The sequence below is a fragment of the Scleropages formosus genome, chromosome 22 (genome assembly GCF_900964775.1).
Source record: "Scleropages formosus chromosome 22, fSclFor1.1, whole genome shotgun sequence".
NCBI lineage: Eukaryota > Metazoa > Chordata > Actinopteri > Osteoglossiformes > Osteoglossidae > Scleropages > Scleropages formosus.
The window spans coordinates 5,715,077-5,738,865 of NC_041827.1; the positions used below are offsets into that span (position 1 = coordinate 5,715,077).

At 48.5% G+C, this 23,789-nt stretch overlaps 1 protein-coding gene across 6 annotated transcripts in view; it reads left to right on the forward strand.

Annotated features, from left to right (window-relative positions):
• magixb (MAGI family member, X-linked b) overlaps positions 1 to 23,789 on the forward strand; it is a 47,547-nt gene that overhangs the window by 13,373 nt on the left and 10,385 nt on the right. For 4 of the 6 annotated variants that reach the window (XM_029247932.1, XM_029247935.1, XM_029247934.1 and 1 more), the window contains exons 1-10: positions 1,178 to 1,619; positions 5,769 to 5,888; positions 7,168 to 7,341; positions 7,484 to 7,664; positions 9,043 to 9,113; positions 10,961 to 11,128; positions 14,698 to 15,202; positions 15,469 to 15,982; positions 16,335 to 16,398; positions 16,725 to 17,108. In XM_029247932.1, the coding sequence (XP_029103765.1) occupies positions 1,199 to 1,619; positions 5,769 to 5,888; positions 7,168 to 7,341; positions 7,484 to 7,664; positions 9,043 to 9,113; positions 10,961 to 11,128; positions 14,698 to 15,202; positions 15,469 to 15,982; positions 16,335 to 16,398; positions 16,725 to 17,108 (2,602 nt within the window). In that variant the 5' untranslated portion in view covers positions 1,178 to 1,198. Of the gene's footprint in view, positions 1 to 1,177; positions 1,620 to 5,768; positions 5,889 to 7,167; positions 7,342 to 7,483; positions 7,665 to 9,042; positions 9,114 to 10,960; positions 11,129 to 14,697; positions 15,203 to 15,468; positions 15,983 to 16,334; positions 16,399 to 16,724; positions 17,109 to 23,789 lie in introns of those variants that run through there. The other 2 variants (XM_029247933.1, XM_029247936.1) reach the window with 1 other exon arrangement.

Genomic DNA, 23,789 nt, shown 5'->3' on the forward strand with positions numbered 1-23,789 from the left:
TGTGTAATGACCGAGTCCATATGTTGCTTTAGAGGAAATCATGTGTGTGGTAGAAACACACAAGTAGTGCAAGTGTGAAAATAAGTGAAGCCCAAGTTACATTGGTTATACCAGGTAGGTAAGTAGAATCAAGGGTGTAAATCATAGTCATTCATTTTATAAGTGCAAGATTTACCATTTAGACTTTATAAGTTAATATTGTATACAAGAATGAGGTCCATCTCTATAGGGTTCACATACTTTCAAGCAGCACCATACCTATTATAATAGTGATATGCAAATGAATGATATTAGTGAACCCAAAGGTGGTTTCTCCACTTTGTAACACTGTCTAGGAGAGGAGGGTTCAGCTGAAAGGAGGAGTCACATTGTTAGATTCAGTAGGTACAGCCGAGCGGCGGTAACTACTTTACACTGACTTGGTGCTGCTGCTGCTGTGAGAAGTTCAACCTCATGCCTTTGTTTTTGTCTTCGATGGGCTAAGTCCGGGTTTTACGGGATTTCTGACAGGCTCGGATTTAATAACCGGTCGAAGCGCTCACCTGCCTGCCGGAGTAATTGCACGAGGCCCTTTGATGAAGGGGAATGAGCTGTCGCTGGGGCCTTGATGGAGAGGGACGGGTCAGAGGTCACACGGATGTGACCCTTCATCAAAGTAAACTCTTTGCTCAGCATCGCCGCTGGGCTGTTGTACTGCTAGGCCCAGCATTTTGCAGTGGGAGGGTGTGGCTGTGGGCACTCGGTGGGCGGTCGTGGCGAGCCGTGGGCTCGTATGCTGTGGATTTGTGGGCTTGTTTTGCTCTTATGGGTCAACTCTTATTATAACTGCAGATATATCTAAGGCCACTGGGCACTTAGTTCCCATTTGTGTTTCCTTGGGTTGCCTTTACCCCCAACCGCCAGCCACCCGCCGGAAACTTTGTCACTTCGCTCGTTTGAACCAGAATTAAAGAGCATCTGTCGTTGCCTCTTCTGTATGATTGCTCTTCCATCCCTCTGCATGTCTTTCATACAGATATTCATTCTGACCTTAAGAGCTCATTCGAGCAGAACATTTATTAAGGCACAACACAATTAGGGTTTTTTTTTTTTTTTTAAAACCCTTTACTCATTTCACCATGCAGGATTATGTGAATTTTTGACTTGAACAGAATCGTTTGCACCTCGACTATCGGTTTTGCATTTTACCTGGCTCCGTATGCAAAAATCCATAACCTCTCGTCAAAAACGTCTAACACGGCGTCACTGTATCTCTTCTTCTGTCCTCCTCACCTTCATTTACCCTCACCTGTTGGCACGCTTTACCACCCACTGGTCTTCTCCTGCATCCTCAACGCACCTTCTCTTCAACGGTCCCTCTCTCGTGCTCCTTTCTGTTGTCCGCCCTCCGTGTCCCCCGTTCTTTCTCCGTCTTCAATGCTTGACACGCTCACCGATATGGCTTCCCTGCTCTCGCCATCTTGTCTCTCTTTCCTGCTGCCACCCCCCTTTCCCTTCTGCAGGCTCCACACTGTGTAAGGACCTGAGGCTGTACCTAAGTAAGTGCTTCACGCCAGGCTCCGTGGACAGCCAGCTGCAGCAAGTGATCCGGGAGAACCTGTACCTGCGGGCCGTTCCCTGTGAGTCCTGCCATCTGCCGCCCGTTTCCACCTCTGGAGCACATAGATACGTAGCTGTCGTAGGAAGGAGGATCCATGTGCGCTGACAGCCACCTGCCTCCGGGCAGAGATTCTGCAGGGACATCTGTCTCCGGAAAGGCTCGACCCGCAGGACGGACACCTGGTTTTGGCCCTAACAGGCCTTACCTGCCAGAAAGACACCCACAGCATGTTCACGCCCTTTTTTTGGTGCTCCGTGACACGCGGTGGTCTATGTTAATTTTATTTCACCGGCAACGTGCGCGTAAGAGTGCGAAAGAAGTCACGCCCCCCAAGTCATCATCACATGCATCACACCAGAAGTCAAAGGTTTGGCGAGAGAGGCAGGAGAAGCGCACTGGCCCCATTTCCATGGTAACTGCGTCGAATGTCACGCTGGTGTATTTATTGAGAATAGCAGGCGATCCTTCTTCTTCTCTCCTCCGCTCTCTCACTCCGTCTGCCGTTTCCTTCGTCTCTTTCTCCGACGTTTTCTCAGAATAGCCCGTCAATGGCTCCATTATGCCGCGCGCAGGTGGCGGAAGTTCCGCGACGCGCGACTTTGCCGCGCCTTTGCCGTTGCTTTGATTGCGCTTAAACGTAAAGATGTGAACTGCAGTCGGGCTGCACACGACAAGCAGCGGAAAGCGTCAGCATCATCTGCGAACACGATTGACTTTTTTTTTTTTTTTTAATCTTTTATGCCCATTGTGTCGGTTCAAGTGCACGTGCACAGATTTTCTTTTGCATAGCGGTACATCGTGGGAATTATAAGGGTCTCTGAAACTGTCACGTTGCTTTTCTGCCCTGCCTGCCATCCTCTCTCACGCTTTTTTCCCCATGAGCCTTATCTCGTAGTTACACGCTGCAGTGTGGAGTAGAACAGTGACACCTGGTGCTGTGCCAGGGCATTCACGTACCGCTCACATGTGTTCGCCGCCTTCGCTTTCAGCGCCGCGGATGTGGCCCTTGTCCAATTGGGTGTACAGTCTGCTTCGGTGCCTCGGACTAATCTCTCCACTTTACCCTAAACTAGGTCATGTGGAAGTAAAGTATGAATACACCACGGGCCGCTGCGAAGCATGAGGTTCGTAGAAAGAGCAAGATCTGTTTTACTCCAGTATAAGTCTCGTGCTTTTGCGCTTTTGCCCAGGAGCTTGGCAATAAGCACGCAGTCGTCCACCCTGCCCGGTGTTTTTACAGGGCTTCTTCGTACAGGACATCGCAAGGCTCTCCACAGGGGTAAAACACACAGCCATTTATGTCATAGGGTTGTGAGAAGGAGGGTGGGAGCATGACGTTTACGTTTATTAATTCAACTTTTCTCTAAAGTGTCTTGAGCGTTATGCTGTTTCTAATTATTCACCCATTTATGCAGCTGGGTAATTTTTACTGGAGCAATTTTAGGCTAAGTACCTTGCTCAACGGTAGTACAGCCGGAGGTGGGATTCGAACCCGTGACCCCAGGCTCCAAAGGCAGCAGCTGTAAGCGCTGCTTCATCATCTGTCCTGTGATTTGCTATAAAACTATACAGGAAATTTAAAGGGGGAAATGAACATAAATATAGACTTACAGCCACTTGCAAAGCCTGAGCAGGAGTTTGTTCGGGTTAAACCAGGAGGGTGACTGTAGGAATGGAGAGAACCCAGAGCCCCTCCTGCCCCCCTCATCATCTTCTACGCTGGACAGAACTCAAGGTCCAGGTATTTCCCCAGTCTCCTCACTGTGGCTGAAATTCAGTCAAACATTTAGAACTGTCTGAGTAAAGTCAACCCAGAGAAGTCTGAGTCAAAGGACATATTTTAAATACACACACACACTGTCTAAAGTGCTTTGTCCCATTCGGGGTCACGGGGAGCCGGAGCCTAACCAGGCAACACAGGGCGTGAGGCCGGAGGGGGAGAGGACACACCCAGGACGGGACGCCAGTCCATTGCAAGGCACCCCAAGCAGGACTCAAACCCCAGACCCACTGGAGAGCAGGACCCGGTCCAACCCGCTGCGCCACCACGCCCCCCTATATTTTAAATATTTAAGATTTTTTGGAAAGGTAATACAAATCTCTATATGTATCGATTTTAGACATATTTAAATTCCAGGCTCTGAAGAAGATGAAGAATTCATGATTTTCCCCCAAATACATGAAGGGAATAACATGGTGGTCAGTATATCACCAGTCCATAGACCACATTTTCTACAATTAGTGCAGTTACGGCATCGCCGAGTGTCCCGCTGCTGGCACAGCAAACAGAGTGGCAAATCTCCAACCTAATGGGCCACACAGAGACTCCTGCTCCTGCTCCTCCTGCTCCTCCACCTGGACAGGTGACTGTAATAACACAGAAGTGGAAACCCAATTTACAAGCCTACGTGATACTCACCCCTGCGGTTGCAGAAGTCGCGCTGAAATGATTACGCAGCATTGCCAGCCTTTCCTAGACCCCACGGGAAAAGTAAGGAGGTGCGAGCCTGTTGTTCCAGGGTAAAAGCCTGTGTTTCAGTGTATCACAGCACTGTCCCTCTGCTGAGGTCACAAGTAACTGAAAAAGAAGTGCGTGGAAAGAAAGAGGGGAAAAAATGTCGTCTTGCATCACCGGTGACGCACGGGAGAGCCGACGCCGACCGAGGGAGCAACGTATCCTGTAATCGTGTCAGAGCTCCATAGCGCAGATTTAGTGACAAGCCAAGATACCCCGGCCTGCCCGAGTCCCTCTGGTCAATGCCAGACCCCCCGCAAAGATATTCCGCAGTCTTTCCGTTGGTCTGATCTTCTTTAAACACGTCACAGTTCGTTCCATCAGTGATCACAGATTGCAACCAAAGCAAGTCCTGTTCTTGGAAGTGCGTGAAGCCCGTCGTGTCCCTCGCTTTTCCCGCGAAACGGTTATTTAATGAGAATCAGTGTTTCTCCCGTAACGTAATAGGTGTGTAATGACCAGTTCCATACGTTGCTTTAAAGGAAATCGTGTGCGTAGCAGAGAAAGTAGGGAAGGTGCAGAAATAGGTGAAGCCAAATTCGTACTGGTTAAACCAAGTAGCTAAGTAGAATCAGGGGTGTAAATCACAGTAATTTATTCATTTATATGTTTATTTTAATGGATCGAGAATAATGGCCATCTCTACTGGGTTCCCGTACTTTCAAGCAGCTCCGTATAACAGATTGGTGTTAATAAGTACAGTATCCTTATTTAGCTGTGCCTGAAGCAAGAGGCACTGTTCCAGGGAGTGGCTCTCTGAGTGTGTCGATGTTCTCCTACTGACATCCCATTTATGCGCCAGATCAGGGATGGGTGTTTAATAAAGCTCTGCCTCGAGACTTCTCCATCCAGTCCTCAGTGAAAGGCTGAATAACATCAGAATGAATTAGGAGATTTCCTATCAGACTTTAATTAGTCAGCATGGCTTAATCTGGCAGGAATGAGACGACGAGGCCCCGGAGGTAAAGTACAGATCCGCTTTTCGGGTATCGGAGGATCAACGTGCGACTACACCCAAAAAAAGTATTTCGGATTTGTGTTAAATCTAAGACTGCGGGCTCATTTTTTTCGTTTGGCTTTTATTGCATCCTGATTCTGTGGTGGAATGTGAATTTTTACTTGCCTTTACAGTGCTTATCTGGTTTTTAATGACTTGTGATGCGCACAGATACCCAGACAGGCGTTTAGTATTAGTGTCATTTACAGAATAATGAACAGTGTGAGTTTAAAACTTTGTATCTAGAGTAGTTTTTAAAATACTTGGAGGAATGAAAGGTAACATTCACTCATTAACGTGAAGGCATGATTTGTTATTAAGCCTCTACTGAATTGAGCTGGGGGGGGCGTGGTGGGTTCGGCCGGTACCCGCTGCGTGGCGAGTCTGGGGTTCGAGTCCCGCTTGGGGTGCCTTGCGATGGACTGGCGTCCCGTCCTGGGCGTGTCCCTTCCATCCCAGCCTTGCGCCCCGTGTTGCCGGGTTAGGCTCCGGTTCGCCGCGACCCCGTTCAGGACAATTGAGCCGCAGCGTGTGAGGTTGGCGCAGGATGGGGCTCAGCCGAGCGCTGCGAGCACGTCTCGGCGGGCTGTCGATCAGCCCGCCACATCCGCTCACCGTCCAGACCTTGACTGCGTCCCATCTGGCTTCCCCTGCAGGCACCACCAGGCTGCCAAGGGATGGGGAGATCTCCGGAGTGGACTACAACTTTGTCTCCATCGAGGAGTTCTTCTCCCTGGAGGAGTCTGGAGCTCTGCTGGAGAGTGGCAAGTTCAAAGGTGAGGACTTTCTTCGGCAACGACGGACAGTTATAGAAGCGGCGGTGCGGAGGATGCACTTCTGCCCGGGAAGCAGCAGGGGGAGCCGAACGTAGCAGTGTCATCGCGTCGGCTTCGCGTCCCCTTCCCCCTCTTCTGTCCGTCTGTCCTTCCTGCGGTCCAAGCCTCTCTGGCAGTCTCTGTGCCTGTTCGCTGCTTCCTGGTGAAACTCCAAATGCGGTCACGTGGCCGAGCCGTTCGAAGGTCCTCCGGCCTCCTCTACGCGGATGCTCCTCTCTCACGCCCGACTTTGTCTCTCAGCAGCCGTCCGCTACGTCACACGGCCCGAAAGGCCCACGGTAGTGCTGTGTACCTGCATCCGTGTCCCTCCGTCTCTCGGTGGAATTCCGAAGCTCTGTTTTCGCTGAGCTCTTCGTCACTTTGGGAAAAGCGTCGGTCGTAGCGCCCGCATGAGAGGCGGTGGCACCGTGCACGATTCGCACGCTCTTCCTTAAAGTCGGACGTGGCAACGGACGTGCCGCTCGGTCCTGCCCCGGCGGCGCCGCGCTCTGACGGCGTCGACAATAAACGCGTTCAAACCGGAGCAAATGGACCGAACGAAGCCGTTTCTCCGAAGCTGAGATATTTCGTTTCTGCTTAATTTGCAGGGTTCTACACTTTGCTTTCGTGACACTTTGATCACTGCTGTAATTTAGCACCTAAATGTGGTGTAGATTCCACCTCTATTTATAACCAAATGCTCCCAGTCATTTTCTGACGATGTGCGTGAACCCTATAGGGATGGTCATTATTTCTGTATAAAATGTTAACATACACTTCTAAAATCGAAATCTTTAAAACAAACATATAAAAAGAATGCCATTACTCATCATTACTCTTATAAAATAGTAAAATAAACTTCTAAAATCTAAATGTAATTTCTAACATGAATAAATGACTGATTTACACACCTGATTTTACTTACTTGGTTCAATCAGTGCAACTTGGGCTTCACTTATTTGGCACCTTCTTTACTCTTTTTTTACTACACACATGATTTCCTCTAAAGTAACATATGGAATTGGTCATTACACACCTATTACGTCACACGAGAATCACTGGTCCTCATTAAATAACCGTTTTGTGGTAAAAGTAAGGGACGCAAGGGGTTCACGTACTTCGAAGCACCACTGTATGTGAATAATCACTGCTGTCCACTTGATCTCATGCAACAGATACTCATATGTGGGATTTGGTCTTTCCATGCAGCCTGAAACTCTTTACTGCGTGTTCCCTATAGGAAATTACTACGGTACCCCCAGGCCGGTCCACATCGGCCCCGACAGCCCGCCCATCACTTACCAGGAGCACCGCAACCTGCTGAGGAACTTTCGGACCCGCAGCAAGTCCCTCAGCAACCTGGAGAAGGCGGCAGAGGAGGGAGAAAACAGCGAGGAGGATTCTGGGCTGTCGGGTACTGAGACTTGAGTAGCGCTCGGTACCGAATCGTTGTACGGAACGTGTGCGATAATGACGTGCGGCATTTGTATATCGTGCTCGGTCCCTGAAATCGGTGCTTCTCATCCGTGACCGGTGCTCTTTCCCTCCGTGCTCAGCGGGCTCGGTCGGGGCCAGCAGCGCCCCCCCTCCCACTCTCTCACCCAGCCAGTCCCGGGACTCCAGCGGGGGAGACGGCAGTACCTTGGAGAATGGGGGCGGCTCGAGCGGAGGACGGACGGGGCTTCCGGAAAACTGGGAGCTGGCGTTCAGCGATGCCGGGGAGCCGTATTACATCAAGTGAGGCCGAACGCCGTGCGGAGGGATAGACGTTAGCGACGCTGTCAGGGGCTACGGGGGGTGTATGGTGGTAATGGAACCGAACCCGAAGGCGTTCGGTGTGAAGCACAGTTGTTCAAACTGGGGGACGGGGGGGTGCGCTGGAAATCTGTTTTGTAAAGTGACGGGTAGAACCTCTACATTGGGTTTTGTTTTACCCTCCAGAGATGCTTGAAAGTGACACTTCGTGCGGAGCTCATTCTCAATTATTTAACAGAACAAAACTAGTTATTTTGTAAAAAATATATATGTCGGATGCAGTGCTGCTGACACTGGGTTCCTCTGACATTGTTGTGTTAGTGTCACTTTTTGTCCAACGGAGGGGAAAAAAACCAGAAAAAAGTTGTTTCTCGTTATTTATTCACTACGAGAATTTTGAAACGTGACTTTGGTTTTAATTTGTACCATATTTGTTAGTATTTGCCCTAAGGTCTGCATCGAGACAAAGATGAATATTAGATTCACCATACATTTTAATAGTGTTTTCTGAGAGCAGTTTGACTTCACAGTAATATACTGTATACGTAAAATGCTGCTTGAAAGTACGTGAACCCCCGGTGTCCCTTAGTTTTACCACGAAATGCTTATTTAACGAGAATCACTGTTTCTCCTGTGACATAATAGGTGTGTAATGACCGATTCCATATGTTGCTTTAGAGGAAGTCATGTGTGTAGTAAAAACACGGTAATATGGGGGCAAAAGTAAGTGAACCCCAAATTGCAATTATTTAAACCAAGTAGGTAGGACTTAGTGTGTGAGTCATAATCATTTTTTCATTTTATAAGTGCAAGATTTAACATTTCGACTTACTGGGATCACGTTAACATTTTATACAGAAATAATGACCTGGGGTGCAAAAGTAAGTGAACCCCCCCCCCCCCCCCAAATTGCTATTACTTAAACCAAGTAGGTAAGTAGAATCAGGTGCATAAATCATAGTCTTTATTTGATAAGTTCCTGTAGATTTACATTTTATTTTAATATTTTCTATAGAGAGAATGACCATGAGAAACGGTACAGTTGGCTTAATACGCGAAGCCATACTGTAATATCCTCTTGGTTTTGTCGCAGCACTCTTTTATAAGGCCCTCTCAGGTGTTGAGCTTGGCAACGTTCCCGATATACCCTTTTCTGTGCGTGTCCGTGTTTGCGTCTGTGAGTTTGCGCGACTGTCCTCGAGCGGCAGCTTGTCACGCTCGCTTACCACGGGCTTCCGGGTTCAAATCCCCGCCGCCTTGCTATTAAACAAGGTACCCGGGTCGCAAGGAAAGCCAGGGCTCCCGATTGTCACACGTGCGAGCATCAGATGGCCAGAGGACGTCTGTCTCTGTTTTCCAGCCACAGCTCGAAGAGCACCAGCTGGCTGGACCCGCGGGCCCAGAGCAGAGAGACTGTCAGCAACAACGAGTGTGAGTGAGACGGGTCCCGCCGTGTCCGTTTGTAACGCTTCCGCTCGTCGCTGCTCACGCGTATAGTTTTTTGTGCCACGTTCTCATGTCTACGTGCTCATAACATTCTGCTCTGAAACACGTTTTTCCCATTCAATGCACAAAAAGCTCTCCTCCTTGCTCATCGGTTTTTCTTTCCCTCTGTCTCTCTCCCTCCTTTTTTTGTTTTTTCTTGGGGTGCCGAACCCTGTTCCCGGCATCCGGTTAGGGCTGTTTTTTTCCCTTCACTCTGAGCGATTGATTGATTGATTGATTGATTAACCCATTTTTTTTGGTTCAATTGCAAACAGTATAATCACACTAAGCTAACAGGAATCACTGTTATTTATGTCAGCTTTGAAGTATTTCAGTGTTTTAAAGATTTTTTTCTGCATTTTTAAAAAAAATCTTACATTAATGTTAAATATTTTGACTGATAAGTGATCGTGTATCCCTTCAGATTATGTCTTAGATAGATAGATAGATATACTTTATTGATCCCACAAGGGAAATTATTATGTTACAGCAGCAGAACACAAGTCAGATAAATACTTGCAATATATATAAAAAAAAACATATAAAACAAGTGGAAAAATACAAGATAAAAAAAAAAAAAAAAGATAAAAAATATAAGAATGTACAATTATACATACAGTTGGAAGAATAAAAGAATAAAAAGTATATTAAATAAATAAATTAAAACAGTATGTAGTGCAACAGTAAAGTGCAAGCTGTACAAAATGGTAATATAATCATTATGAAGTAGTAACAAATTAATTAATCAAAACCTAAAAACTATACTTCTTTTATTCCAGTAAGAGCCAGGTTGAGGCCGTGTAATATTAAGACAGCTGTGCCTGCATCTGTTTCCTGATCATTTAAATTTGAATGTGATTTTAAAAAAAAAAAAAAAAAAAAACAGAAAACTTTTCAGCCAGCGCATTCAGTTTAACAGGGTTTTAGTGGTTTGGTTCATTTAATGTCCTAATCGCTCAAAGAAAATGGTTAAATTAAATATGAAGTGAGCTGGAGCAAAAACGGAGGAATCAGCAGGAGCCGGATCTGAAATCCCTGTCTGACACACTCCTCCGCTTTTGTGCTGGTATCACACTATGAGTGCCGCACGCTAACCACGTCCCGACCGTTCCCCAGCGAGGGACGTCGGTGTCACGTAACGCTCCGCAATCCTGTGTCATGGCCCAGCTTTGCCTCTTAATTTGAAGAGTGAATTTCCAAAAGAATGAGATCAGCCTTGGGTTTTTCGGGGTGGTTTTCACTGTAAATAATCCAAATCCTTTGTAATTCGGGAAGATCGGGGGCAGCGTCATTAAATTTGTACCTTAAAATAGTGGTCGTCTCTATACGGGATTGTCACATTCGTGTATTTATGACGACAGCCTGGAATTTAGAGGAACGGTAATGCCTGTGATCTCTCCTGTGGCCTCTATCATATGTGAGTCTAGGAGAAGTGCGGAAGTATGAGCTATGATCAGCATGGGCCATGTGATGTACATAGGGACTGTAGTGCTGCATCTACATATGAATAGTGCCTCGCTGTTGCGTTTGTGTCTCTCACATTGTGTCTCGTCTCATTGTAACTGCTTGTAGTGCAGCGGTTAGATCTCCTGCCTTTTGACCCACTGGTTGCAGGTTTGAATCTAACCTACAGCTGCAGTACCCTTGTCCAAGGTACTTAGCCTGAATTGCTCCAGCAGAATTACCCAGGTGTATAAATGGGTAAATAATCGTAAGCTGCTTTGGAGAAAAGTTTCAGCTAAATGTAAATGTCTTGCAAAATTATTTGATAATGTCATCTTGCCCAATTCCAGTGCCAGTGTTTACAGACCAGCCCGGTGAGCTGAAGGGCTACTCCATCCACACGCGCCTCTCCAAGGGACCGCGGGGCTTTGGCTTCAACATTGTAGGAGGGAGTCGGCCCAGAGAGTTCCTGCAGGTGTACAGCGTGACGCCGGGGGGGCCCCCGGCACTTAACACAGGTAATTGGAAACGGGGTGGGGAAGTTCTCCTTCTACTTCTGCCGTTTAGCTGTCGTTTTAGGGTAGTGATGATGATCCAAAGCCAAGGTGGCAAATACCGTGGAGAGAGCGCAGTTCATGGCAGGACTCATTTGGGAAGACACCACAACGCAACAAAAGTTCTTAGTTATGTCGATTTCTGCATTGATTAAAAACTATAGTTTATTGATTACAAAAATACCACAAGATCCAGAGTGTCTGTTTTAGCTATAATATTTTGCTTTCACTGTTTTTAGGACATTTTTCATGATTTTATGAGAATTTGCATTCCCATATATAAGGAACACTGTACCAACACCACACACATTGTCTGAAACCCCTTGTCTCGAGCAGGGTATACCATTTATTAACCAAAAAATTACACAGATATTGTGGCACAGCACTCTAGGTTTGGACAGAGCAAAGGAGGATACATAAACAGCATTCACAACAAATATTTTATTAGAACACTGGCATAGAGGGAAATAATGCTCTTAGTCTAAGGGCCTTCTTTCTTCTAGAACCTGCATCTCAAACTAGCTGTCCCCCTCTGCTTAGTACCTGCAGGTTTCTCCTCTTAGATTGGCAACCACAGTTACCCCATTATTTTCCCCATAAGTCGCCCTAGTGGTTGAACACCTAAATCACATTTTACCCAGAATGCAACTATTTACAATAAACATTTTCCCGCTTAAACACAGAGTAACGCGGGTTGTTACAATATTCTGTATGTTCTATTCTACATGTATAAGTCAATAACAAAGATTCTAGAAGACATTAGGACATTATAGAAAGTACTAAAACATTCTAGAAAGTATCACATCCCAAAAGGTACTGAAATATTTGGTGCTTGGAACCTGGTGCCAAAATTTGCCGGATTTTGCTAATGTAGAGAATGTGGAATATTTTTCTGAAAACTGACAGATAGTACGAACCAACACCGAAAGTGTGATGAATCTAACAAAACTGAATGTAAAATGCAAAAAAATCGACATAATACAATTTTTGTTACATTATGCTGTTTAACCGAACGCTGAAGATGGGTGTATAAAGCAGGGATGCACGTTGAGGGACAGTCGAGAGGACAGTATGCGGGTTTCCGCTGGTCACAGGCATTTGTAGGAATGGGGCCAGATGCCGAGGATCCAGACAGATGCAAAATAAATGCGTCATGCAAGCGGCGAACGCCTTTCTGGGTTAAGCGGGGGATCGGAAGAGAGATGTAGAAGGTGCCGTTGCGTGACCCTCTGCCCCGCTCCCGACTCCCTGCTCCTTGCTCTCGAAAGCCCTGGCTGTGTTCTGGTTTGAACGCACAACTTGGCCTCATTTGGAAATGTCTGTAGTATCCTCACATGATAAATAAAGCCCGTTTTACTGTGTTGCAAGGTCTGAAATGTGTTTTTCCCTCAAAATAACCAAATGTTACAGATTTGCAGGTGCCAGTAACTGTAATGTCACAGATCTGGATGAAAGTACAACTAAATACTGCGTTTCAGACACACTAGGAATTTAAATTGAACCAGATGTCATCTGTCTTTCGACTGAAAGTCGGTGCAGTTGACGGCTTCCGTAACCGCAGCGAACGGCACGATCGCTCGGCCAGTGTACCGTAATACCGCTCAGTGTCCTGCAGGCTCTCCGTCCTCCCCTCAGCTGCTGTGTTAATTTTGTGATGTCCAAAAAAAGATTCAAGAAGCTCATGTGTGAGTTGCATGATTTCAAATAGATCGGTTGTCTATGTCTTTCTCGTTCTACGTATTGATCCGCAGTTTACGGCTAAGCGGGTCGATCGGTTTGCTTTCAAGAACCGTCTTCGGAAATATCCAGAGTCGAACGTGAATTTGCACGGAACCCCAAACGTACTTTTTACAATCATGTAGTTGTGCCTGGTTTATTGAATAGCTTACTGCGAAATATGCAGAACATGGGGGGGAAACTGGTTGCGTAGTGGTTGGCGCTGCTGCCTTTGGACCCGAAAGTTGCAGGTTCGAATCCCACCTCCAGCTGCAGTACCCTTGAGTAAGGTACTTACCCTTAATTGCTGCAGTAAAATTACCCAGCTCTGCAAATGTGTAAGTAAGTGTAGGTACGGTAACATTGTAGGCCACCTTGGAGAAGAGCGTCAGGTAAATGAATTAAGGTGAACATATTGTGAAACATGATGTTGTAAAGGTGTCAATGGGCCAGTACACTGTTGTACTCAGTTCCAACATACATAATGGCGAACTGTCAATCAAAGTAGTCTCAGAGTACTGGGGCTTCCCACCGTGCTCCTCCACTTTTTAATCCACGTGTCCTTGTTCAGCAACAATCTCCACCTTCTCTGCTTCAGCAAAGGTACACTTTGGTGTTTTACCTGTCTCCACCTGTTCATCCTGAGCGGCGTGCAAACTGCCGAAACCGAAGTGGGGGGAGACCGGGGTCAACTGCAGCCGCCTCTTCCTGTGTCAAGGGCTGGTCCGAGTCCATCGTCTTCGGGAGTTCCGCCCAGAAGGGATGCCGCACGTGCATTCCGACTGCCCATTAGCAAGGATTTACATGGCTTAGGATAACAGCGGCTCTGCTCCCGTTCCGACCCCCTCCCCAGTCTCTCGCTCCCCCTCTTTCCACAGGATTAAGGCTGCGATTCTGAGATCTCTACAGAGAGAATATCTCAATCTCTAGCAAATCCTGACGGGTCCGTGCGCTGCAGCATAATCCGGTGATCGCCGCACTCACAAAGACGCACGCGCTCTGGGACGCGTGCAAGCGTACAAATACGCACCTATTTATTTTGTCGGTTTGGCAGACCGAATTATCCGGGAGGTTTACGGGGCATTGCTCGGTGCCGCAGGCTGGGAAGAGCCAGGGCTTGGGATAGCAAGTTCCTCTTGGGATGCGGGAGTGGGGAACAGTCTGGGTAATGTGAAGGTGTGAGGTTGCAGGATGGATGCGGTAGGGTGTGTGTTGAGACGAGTCTAGCGAAAGGCAGGACTGCAAGCGGTAAGGAGTGCAGGACGACGAAGGTGGGGGGTGCGGAGACTGTGGAGGAGGTGGCAGATGGTGTCACGTGACTGGTTTGCCTAGGAAAGGCCTCTGGGGGAGTATGAAGAAATCCAGATTTGTCGTACAGTGACGGGTTCCCTCTTCAGCTGGACTCGTATGCTTGACCCTACTCACTCATTCACGTGTTCTTTAGCGTTCTCCTCTTGCAGCTTTGCTTTGCCCTTATCTCTGATAATAGTATTTTTAATAAACTGGACTATAGTCGAGCGTCACGTATCTGCGTCCGTAGCCCTCCTCCTGTTGACGTACTGCACTCTTTGTGTCGCTCGGAGACGTACGTCACTTCGCAGAAAAGCGTCCGCTAAATGAATACGTGTAAATGTAAATGTTGGTATTATTATAACTCATATTGGCGTCTGATGTAAATCCCGCGGGCGGTATTTTAGTTCAGCGTTTTACGTTTTGAGAAGGGGACCATGGGAGCTTTCGTCCTCATGCCACACCGGTGTCTCGCCCTGTTACTCGATAAAAGATGACCGTTTCCTCCCATTTCTCCGTGTTCTTAGCGGACATCCTGGTGTACATCGGTGACACCTGCGTCCTGGGCGTGTCTCACAAGGAGGTTGTGGAGATCCTCAAGTCTGTCCCCGCGGGGCAGAGCGTGGACGTGGTTCTTCGGAGGGGATACCCCATGCTGTACAACCCGGACGGCTGCCCCAAACAGCCCCGGCCCACCTCGTCTGCTGCGCCGGACCCGCCGAGCCCCCCCGCCACATCCCAGCCCCGGGCGCTCCGTCAGCAGGCGCACAAACTCAATCACGGCGGCGTCCGGCCTCACGCGGACGCGCCGTTCCTCGGCCTGCAGGCAGGCGTGACGCTGGACGCTAACGGCAACGCCCCCGGTCTCTCCGTCGCCCCCCACGGCCCATCCTCCTCCCACTCCCGCAGCGACGCGGGGCTCCCTGTCCGCCGGCCCCCTTCGCTGAAGGGCATCCCCCCTCCGCCTCCGCCCGACCGCTCCTCCACCAGTCAGAGTGATGGCGAGGGGGTGCCTCAAGTCAGCTCACACAGGTATCCCGCTCGCATCTTCCGATGCCACCCTTTTGCACGTAAACCGCTTTACTCCAGCGCCTACTCACGGTGCCTTCTGTCAGACTTTTGTCAGCTACTTAGGCCTTCGTAGCAGTTGGAGAATTCAGCGGGTGCTCGAGGAACATCCGTAGCCACATCTCAGAGACGGGGTTGTTGGTGATGCTGTGTCCGGCTGCACCCGTGATGCTTTCTGCGGTGTTTTACTCTTATTCACCGTTATGCTGTGCCATGCTTTCTCCGCACAGAGTCTCCCTGGTCCGTAACCACAACAACAATTCCCTCCCTGCGCCCCCTCCTCAGCGTCAGCAGCCCCCCGGACCGTCCGCCTCGACCCTACCCGTCTCCAGGCTCTCGCAGCCCCTGCGGGAGAAGGGGGGCTCGCTTTCACCCAGGGGCGCCCGCCTACGCACCGTCGAACCCCAGGCCTCCCTCCTGGGTCCCCGCCCCTCAGAGAGCCCGCGCTGCGGCTTCAACGGCTGCCCCGCCAGCACCAGCGACAGCACCAGCCCCGGCAGCGACCCCTCGCCAGGCGTGGCCGCTGGAGCCATCGGCATGGCTGGAGGGGAGCTGGTGCCCGTCGCCCTGGGCAGAAGCGAAGCCGTAGGCGGCATGGGCTTCAGTGTGACGGCCGGTGGCCAGGGGGGCAGATTGGCGGTGGTCAAGCGGGTCTGGGACCGAAGGCAGTGCCCCTTCCTTCAGCCGGGAGACGCCATCATCAAGATCAACGGAGCCGATGTGCAGAGTCTCAGCTTCGCACAGGTGAGACGTAGGGACAAGCAGGGTGCAGGAGGTGAGCGAGCACCGAGTTTCCTACTGAGAATGGTAAGTCAGACTTCTACCCAAAGTTTGCGGTAAGGATTCAAGGGGGGAGGGCCTTATAGCGGAGGTCCCGCCTCCTCGACACGCATCGGGCTCGGTTCACCTCTCCTCTAATAGTTATCCGTATCTCGTGCTATAAGTCACATTATTTGTACGGCCTTCGGCCGTAACGTACCGTTCATCACCTCGCCGTGGCTTAACGGAGCGCGAGACGCCCGCGCCCCGGGAGCAGACGATCTCGAGTTCTGTGCTTGTTTAGACTCTAGGCCTAAGCGACGTGTTGTCGATTCAGGTGCAGAGAGTGCTGCAGGAACACACGAAACAAGGAGAAGTGGTCTTACTGGTTTACAGGGGCAGTAAGTATCTTTCCGACTAGTTGAAGCGCGCACCGCCGGCATGCATTCAGCTTTATTTCATTTTAAAAACTAGACCGGACACGGCCGAGCGCCGTGGAGTGCTGCTGCTCTTCCTTTTTCTTTCACGTGATTTATTTTTTGTGAATTTTTGCGGAATATCCCCGTAGGCCTGCTAAACAGGCAGAAATAGCAACAACAATAATTAATAGTAGTAATAATGATAATGATGTATATGACAAGTCTTTTCTAAATGCTGTTCACATGGAGCACGTAATGGGCGTTTTTTAAACTGTTGTTTTTCCTCGCTAAAAACGTTCTCTTTTCAGGCTTACGGTCTCCAGTTTCTCCAAATGCCGCTAAAAGAACGCATCCATCTCTCCACCACCCGGCTCCGGTCGCAGCCGCGCAGTCGGATGCATTTGGACCCCCTAAGACCTCCCTCAAAGCCTCATCTCAAACCCTGGACAAGCCCACTCTGGTTCAGAGCACCAGCTTCCTGGACTCCATACCCATCACGCTTACCCTGGAGCCCAGAGACTGGCAGGGCATGGAGGACGAGGGTGTCCCGGACGACAGGGGAGCTGCAGCCAGGGGCCAAGAGGAGGCGAGAAACCCCCACCTGTCCCGGGCTTTCGAGGTAGAGCTCAAGAGGAGGCCGGGAGAGGGCTTTGGCTTTGTGATCGCGTCGAAGGACGTGGAGAGAAGCAGAGGTGAGCGGCTGCCGTGAGACAGCCTGCCGCCGTATACCCGTGGGCGCCACGCGTGCCGCTCCGGAGAAGGTCAACCACGCCGAGATCGCTGCCACTTTACCTCTTATACATTATTGAATTCCAATATGAGGTGTTTGTCTTTCCTGCCTCGGGCAGCGGCTTATTGCGCCGAGCTGCTTCTTTTTAAATTGTGGCGCAACAGCAGCGTGCACCGAAATATGGTTTGGGGTTTAATATATCCTTGTGTGCTTTGAGTGTGCGTGGGCGCGGCTCTGGGAGTCTGACCGCGCATTACCGAGGTTCCCGTGCGCTCGGTAACATACCTTATTGCGAGGGCATCCGAGGCCTGTAAGGGTCTCGCTTCTTTCTGTTTGGGGTCACCAGTCCTGTTACTCGTCTCTGCTTCCAGTGTCTCGCGGTCTCTCCGCCGGGGATGTTAAAGCAGGGTAACCGCTGGTGGAAACGTGCCTCCGTAACGCGGTACGATGCATACGCACCGTTTGATTTCTTAGTACTATAAATAAGTCGACGCTCACATTTAGAAAGCAGTCGAGCTGCCGCAGTGCATCTAACCGGAATATTACTCTCCCAGATACAGCTCCCAGAATTCCGTTGCAGCGTCTCGTCCGCCCAGTCTGCTTACTTGCAATATTTGCTTCCGCACAAGTTTCTGTGCATCAGCGCGGTAAAGGGTTTCACATGTCTGCGATCCTCTTTTTTTTTTTTTTTTCCTTATAACATTTTAGGAAGGGATGAGCGAGATTCCTTCACAGGACGTGCAGCTCTATGAAGTCCTGAATATGTCTTCGGTTCGCGGCGATCGTGTGCTCGCGCACGGGTGCTGCCGATTAATCTGTACCGAACGCAGTGAGTGGTTATAGAAGTATTTTGAAGACTTTTTCCCGGCACCTGCGTGGCATTCGCTTGTTCCGGCGGATTACGGCGGTTTCGATTGTGTCGCGGTGTCGCACCGGAAGGAGCCGTCAGACCCGAGCGCGGAGCGTCGGAGTTTAATGGGGGAATCCGAGAAACGTGGTCACGAAACAAGCCAAGGGTCGCCGATGAACAAACGTAACCAGGGGGACAATAATAATCCGTGAGACAAGCAGGAGATCGTGGAAATCGTGGAGTCGAGAGAAGGGAGGGAGAGGAGATGGGAGAACAGGGTTGAGGACGGGTAGAACAGGAAAGGTAGGTAGGTAGGTAGGTAGGTAGGTAGGTAGGTAGGTAGGTCTGTGAGCACACGAAGAGCGATGAACAAGGCTGAACAAGGTTCCGCGTCTGAGTGCTCCGAACCTCCCTTTTATGCCCCCGTCCCTTGATCCGCCGCAGGTGATCCCCGCTGCGCCGAGGGGGGCGTGACAGATTGTATCGATTGGCAACAGAACGAACTGCTTTGAGAGTGTGAAATATTGTTGCTTTTTTGGGGCTTCATAGCTTATTTCGAAATGGTGAATAGAGTATTCATACGTTTATGACTGAGCATTTAGATTTTTCCTCCTTTTTGCCTAATTTGGCACGATAAGCTGGACAGCTTTGACTGGCTGTAATGTTGGAATGTTTCTACACATTTTTAATTGCCATTAAAAGATTCGAGACTTTAGAAACATGGTGGTTGCAAGTTGTACATTATAAGTCGCGCTGTAATCTGGAAAGATTTAAATGTGCCGAAAAACAGGCACACGTCCCGTTCAAAATCGGCGTTTCGCATAAAGTGTCACCCCTAAACGTTTTCTGTGAACTTCCAGGAGGGCATCAATATGACAAATCTATCGTCGGAAAAAATCTCGAACATTGGGACGGCTGCCCATGGTCTCTGCTCGTCAGCATTTAATCGATTTATTGCATTGAAGCTGGAAAGATTTGTGAGACGTTTTCTAGAAACTGGCAGGATGTTAAAATAAGAACAGTAGTTAAGTTCAAGAGTGGAATCGATAGTTTAAATGAGTTTTCATAATTGATAAAATTTGAGGTGGAAGTAAGACCTTTGAAAATATGAAGCATTAAGATAACTGAGTTGAATGTTACCGCTAGTCAGTTACTGCTGAATCCTTTTACTGCGTTTTTACTAGGGAGGGGGGGCTACATGCTGAAATCCATATATGGTTCTCCTAAATAGGAAGAAATGCCTTGTAAGACAAATTAGGGGCATTAAATGAGTCCCCTCCCCAAAGTAAAATTTTCATAACTCAAATGGATGTATCTCAGGGTGAGACTGTCCTGTTAGAGCCACTGCAGCGTTGAACCTGAGACAGGCTTCTTCTTATTATTGCAACCCAGTTAATGGTGTTTGCAAAACACTTAGAAATCACCAGTTTAAGACAAGATCTGCAGAGAGCTCTTGGGAAAATGTGCCCCTGCTCCTTGTTCCCCTTCTGCCCTAATTAAACATACTTCTGGCCATGTCTTTGTGTCCTCTCCAGGTCTCACCCTAACACTCTGGAAAGAAAGCACACATTTACATTTACTTTTTTTTTTTTTCAAAGTAAAACACGGAGGTTCTCGGTTCTGGCTCCGTTGTGATGCAGTGACCTTCCCCTCTCGCTCAGAACTGCTGAAACTCTGTCTACATTCAAGAAGGGTCTGAAAATTCACCTTTTCCAGACTCAATTCGCCCAAGATCTCTCCAGCTCATATATGGTGTAACTGTTCATGCACCGTAGCTTTATGATCATGCCCAGATAAACCTTTACACAGCTGCACCTCCTGTATTGTATGTGAATGTTTGTGTACCTTATAAAAAAATGTAGGAAGGGGATCAGGATTCGTCTGTCCTGAGTTTTCTGCACCTACTTGTGCGATGAACATCGGTGCATAAAGTGGAAAGAAACAAAGTTTACTGAAGAATCACATGTCTGCAACTATGTCTCTCTTTCTCCTAATGTAATGCACAAATTGTATTTTCTCTGAGATGTACGTCGCTTTGGAGAAAAGCCTCTGCTAAGTGAATACATGTAAAGTGACTTATAGTGTTAAGCTAATTATTTATCCATTTACACAGGTGGGTAATTTATACTGGAGCAATTCAGGGTAAGTGCCTTGCTCAAGGGTATTGTGGCTGGGATTTGAACCTGTAACCTCTGGGTCTAAGCTAAAGCTAGCAGCTCTGACTACTCTGGTAGCAGCACTCATGTCCTTCTTTCATCTTCATCGTCTCCCAGCCTCCACCGATGTCCATCACCTCTCCCAGCCTGGGTACCACAGTCCATCCTTGGGTCTCTATGCAGGATCCCTCCTCCCAAGCAGGAAAAGGATTCATTTAGTCTGCAGATTAAAACACACACACACACACACACACACACACACACACACACACACACTCTCTCTCTCTCTCTCTCTCTCTCTCTCTCTCTCTCTCTCTCTCTCTCTCTCTCCCACCCGTTTGCTCCCTCTTTCTGTCTGTTGCTCCCGCAATCCTCGATTCCTCAATGTACATACACTCACTGTAATACGTTAACCTCAGCCGTGACCCAAAAAAGAAATGTTTTGCGTCTGTTTTTCCCCCCCCATGTAGTTTCTTGCCTTTTGGGCTCTACCCTTTCACGAAAGTGGGTCTGTTTGGGATTTGCGACCGTATCTCGTCCGGACGCACTCACATTCACGGAGCAATGTTGGAGCGGCTGCAATCTGCTTTGAAAACTATGAAGGACTCGAAACGTAATTATGTTTCTCTTTATCTGCCTTTCGTAGACATGCCGTAGCACCGTGGTACTTGCCGCTGGTGGTAGATTTAGGCTGGTAGAGCGCTGCTGTAGGACAGCACTGCAGCGGCGTTGAGTGTAGGATGGATGGCTCTTGGGTGTTTAGGTACTTGTGTTTGCGAGTTTGTGCGTTTGTCTTTGCATATCATTAAGGTAATAATTGTGTATGGAAGTTTGAGTGCGGCCGTGTGTGTGTGTGTGTGTGTGTGAAAACGTCGGTCGCTGTGATGGAGCTCAAACCTCAGGCTGGTGAGACCCATGAGCAAGAGCTCTTTTTCACTTTGACACAGATAAGTTGTGTTTGTACTTTTTTCTTTATTTTTTACACCCTTTTTACACTAGGCGAGGTAATATAATGCTAAAAATAAAAATAGTAATATAATACTGCCGATCCCTTACGAGTGTCAATCTGGTAACCTCTTGCCCAGTTAAGCTTTCGTAAAGGTGCGTCGCTTCCCGACGTCCAGAAATATCGATTGCGTCACTCGTGATGGGATCAACTCTCGGACAGCTTATTCAATACACGCGATCGTTAGTTGTTCGGAAATGAAATTTTCTTCTTACGGACTCCGTCTGTTTCTGAATCTCCTTTCCGTTGCGTTCCAGACCACACGACTGTGCGATTTTTCATTTTGATTTTATTACATAGCTGTACTGGCGACTGCTCTTGACATCATTTCATGATCACGACTAAGGACTTTTGAGAACAGCACTGATGCTGTCTGTCCGTGCAGAGGGTAGTGACAGTAAAAGTGCTTCTTAACCTGGTTGTGTTCAAGACCCACACAAATACTTTGGCAGAAACCCAAGTTGAAGAAAAATATTACATGTATTGGGTCTAATGTTGCCCGCAGTTAATAAATATACCGATACTGAGCTATAATGTAACGTGCGCTCTGCTTAATGTAACTTCCGAAGAACAAGTGAGTGTAAATTCGTGATAGATGAGCTTAGTTTTATTGCTTTATATCACTTTATATAACGAGTCAGAAACAAGATTTATTTTGGGGAAGAAGTGGAGTTTGGTAACTCACAAGGATGAGTTTGACCGTTGGATGAATGCAGAGCTTTTGAGTTTTGGAGAGGAGGGTATAGACGACACTCGGAGCCTCGTAGGTGGACGGTCACGTTCGGTTGAACACTTTGAGGGATTTCATCAGAATGGTCCCTTGTGTTCGTGTAAAACCAGGTATTCGGGTCAGACCGGTCTTAGTTTGCTTTTCTGAGATCGGACAGACGTTGATGATAACTTATATTGCTTCGCGGAAGGCGGTTCTAAGAAATCATTCGGCGGTTCCCTTCTCACAATTCTGCTTCACAATTTTTAGAACGTGTGGACGTGTTCTGGCGCCGTCGTGCTGTTTCTGGGCTGTGGGTTCGGATGCGGGTTCAAATCTGGCTCAGTCCGTGTGCAGTTTTCGCTTGCTCCATGTGCTCTGGTTTCCTCCCACAGGCCAATGGGATGCGAGTCCCGTGAAATGGGGAATCTAAACTGAGCTTGATGTGTGTTTGTGTTTTATTGCTCCATTGCATAAATAGGTGAATGATTTTCAATATTCCTGTCTTTTCACGTCACCTTGTACAGAGGAGTCGACGAGGTACGAACAAGTGTACGTCGAGTGAGTGTAGATGCTCTCCCCGTGCATGCCTGCTTTACCACTGGCTCTGTCATCAACGTGCTGGTTTTTCCAAATGATGAGTCACCTTGTTTTTGCTGAACTATTAAAAAATTTGGCAACCATGTTGAGAATCAGATTGGGCCAAGATTCGCGTCTTCGCTCGGCGCTTCGGAAACGACGTCAGACCTTTTGGCGACTCGGTCCTTTCGCTAAGGAGTTCCAGGAGCTCTCTCTGGCCGAGGTGTCAGCGTCCATCCCAGCCTTCGCTTGGGGCCACTAAAGAACCCATAGCCTTCCGGTACCGCAGTGCTACTTATTGTAATGCAGGGTGAAAATTCCCACAATGCATCTGTGACGCTTTCCCTCCAGTTTGCTTGATGTGTGCCCAGCAGAATTCACTTCTCTGAGATGTGTGTGGGTTTGGCTGTAAAAGTGCTGCTGCTGCTTCCCGCAGGTGCCGGTCCTCGTCGCGCCCATCGCGGACGGGGGGAGTCGAGGATTCCGTAGGCAGCCGAACTGTACTGAAGCGCAGCGAGATTTCGGTCCACGGGGGGACTGTCGTTGCTCTCCTGGTCTGCGCGTTGCTTTGTCGTTTCTGCGCTTATGAAGACTTTGAGTGGGATTATCCTGTTGAGGATGGTGTAGCCTCGCGCGGCACCCCGAGGCTGGACGTGCTGCCATCCGTGGGGAGCCGCTCACCGTTCCCATAGCAACGGAGACGACATTGCGCTTGGTAGAAATAACCAGATGGGGTTTCCTACCGGGTCCCTCTAGTGGAACCGACAGGGGTGGCAGTCGCTGTCGGGGGCTGCGGTGTAGCCAGGTGCTCTGCAGGCGTCTTCATCCGTACCTACTTATATAATCATAGATGTTATAGATTACGTAATATATCAGCGCATCCGGAAGCTTCACCACCTGTACTGTTGTGTGAGGAGTTTAAGATGATCAGCTGAGTCGGGTCGTAGTCCAGTCCTCTCAGCCCAGTTGAGGACAGCAGTGCTTCACACAGCCGTTACTCTTAAGTGTCACTAGAGCGTGTGCATCAGGACTTGTCCTACTGCTCCTGCACTGACAGCGGCAGCGACACACTCGTATTATCTGGCATAGGGATGGAAGTATATTGAGTCGTATCAGTTGTAATTTTATTCCTGTTTGTACTGAATTAAAAAAAAACTTCTTAATTTTACATCTAAATCCTCTCTTTCATTACTAAGTGATACTGCGGTACCTGTGTTGGCATAGAATAACCCAGTGATCTGTATGTTGAGTCTCATGTATTTCTGTACATTCTAGGCTGAGTGAGAGTTATAATAGTTATTGCCGCCGCACGTTCGCACTCGGGCGTCACCTTCCAGTGGCTA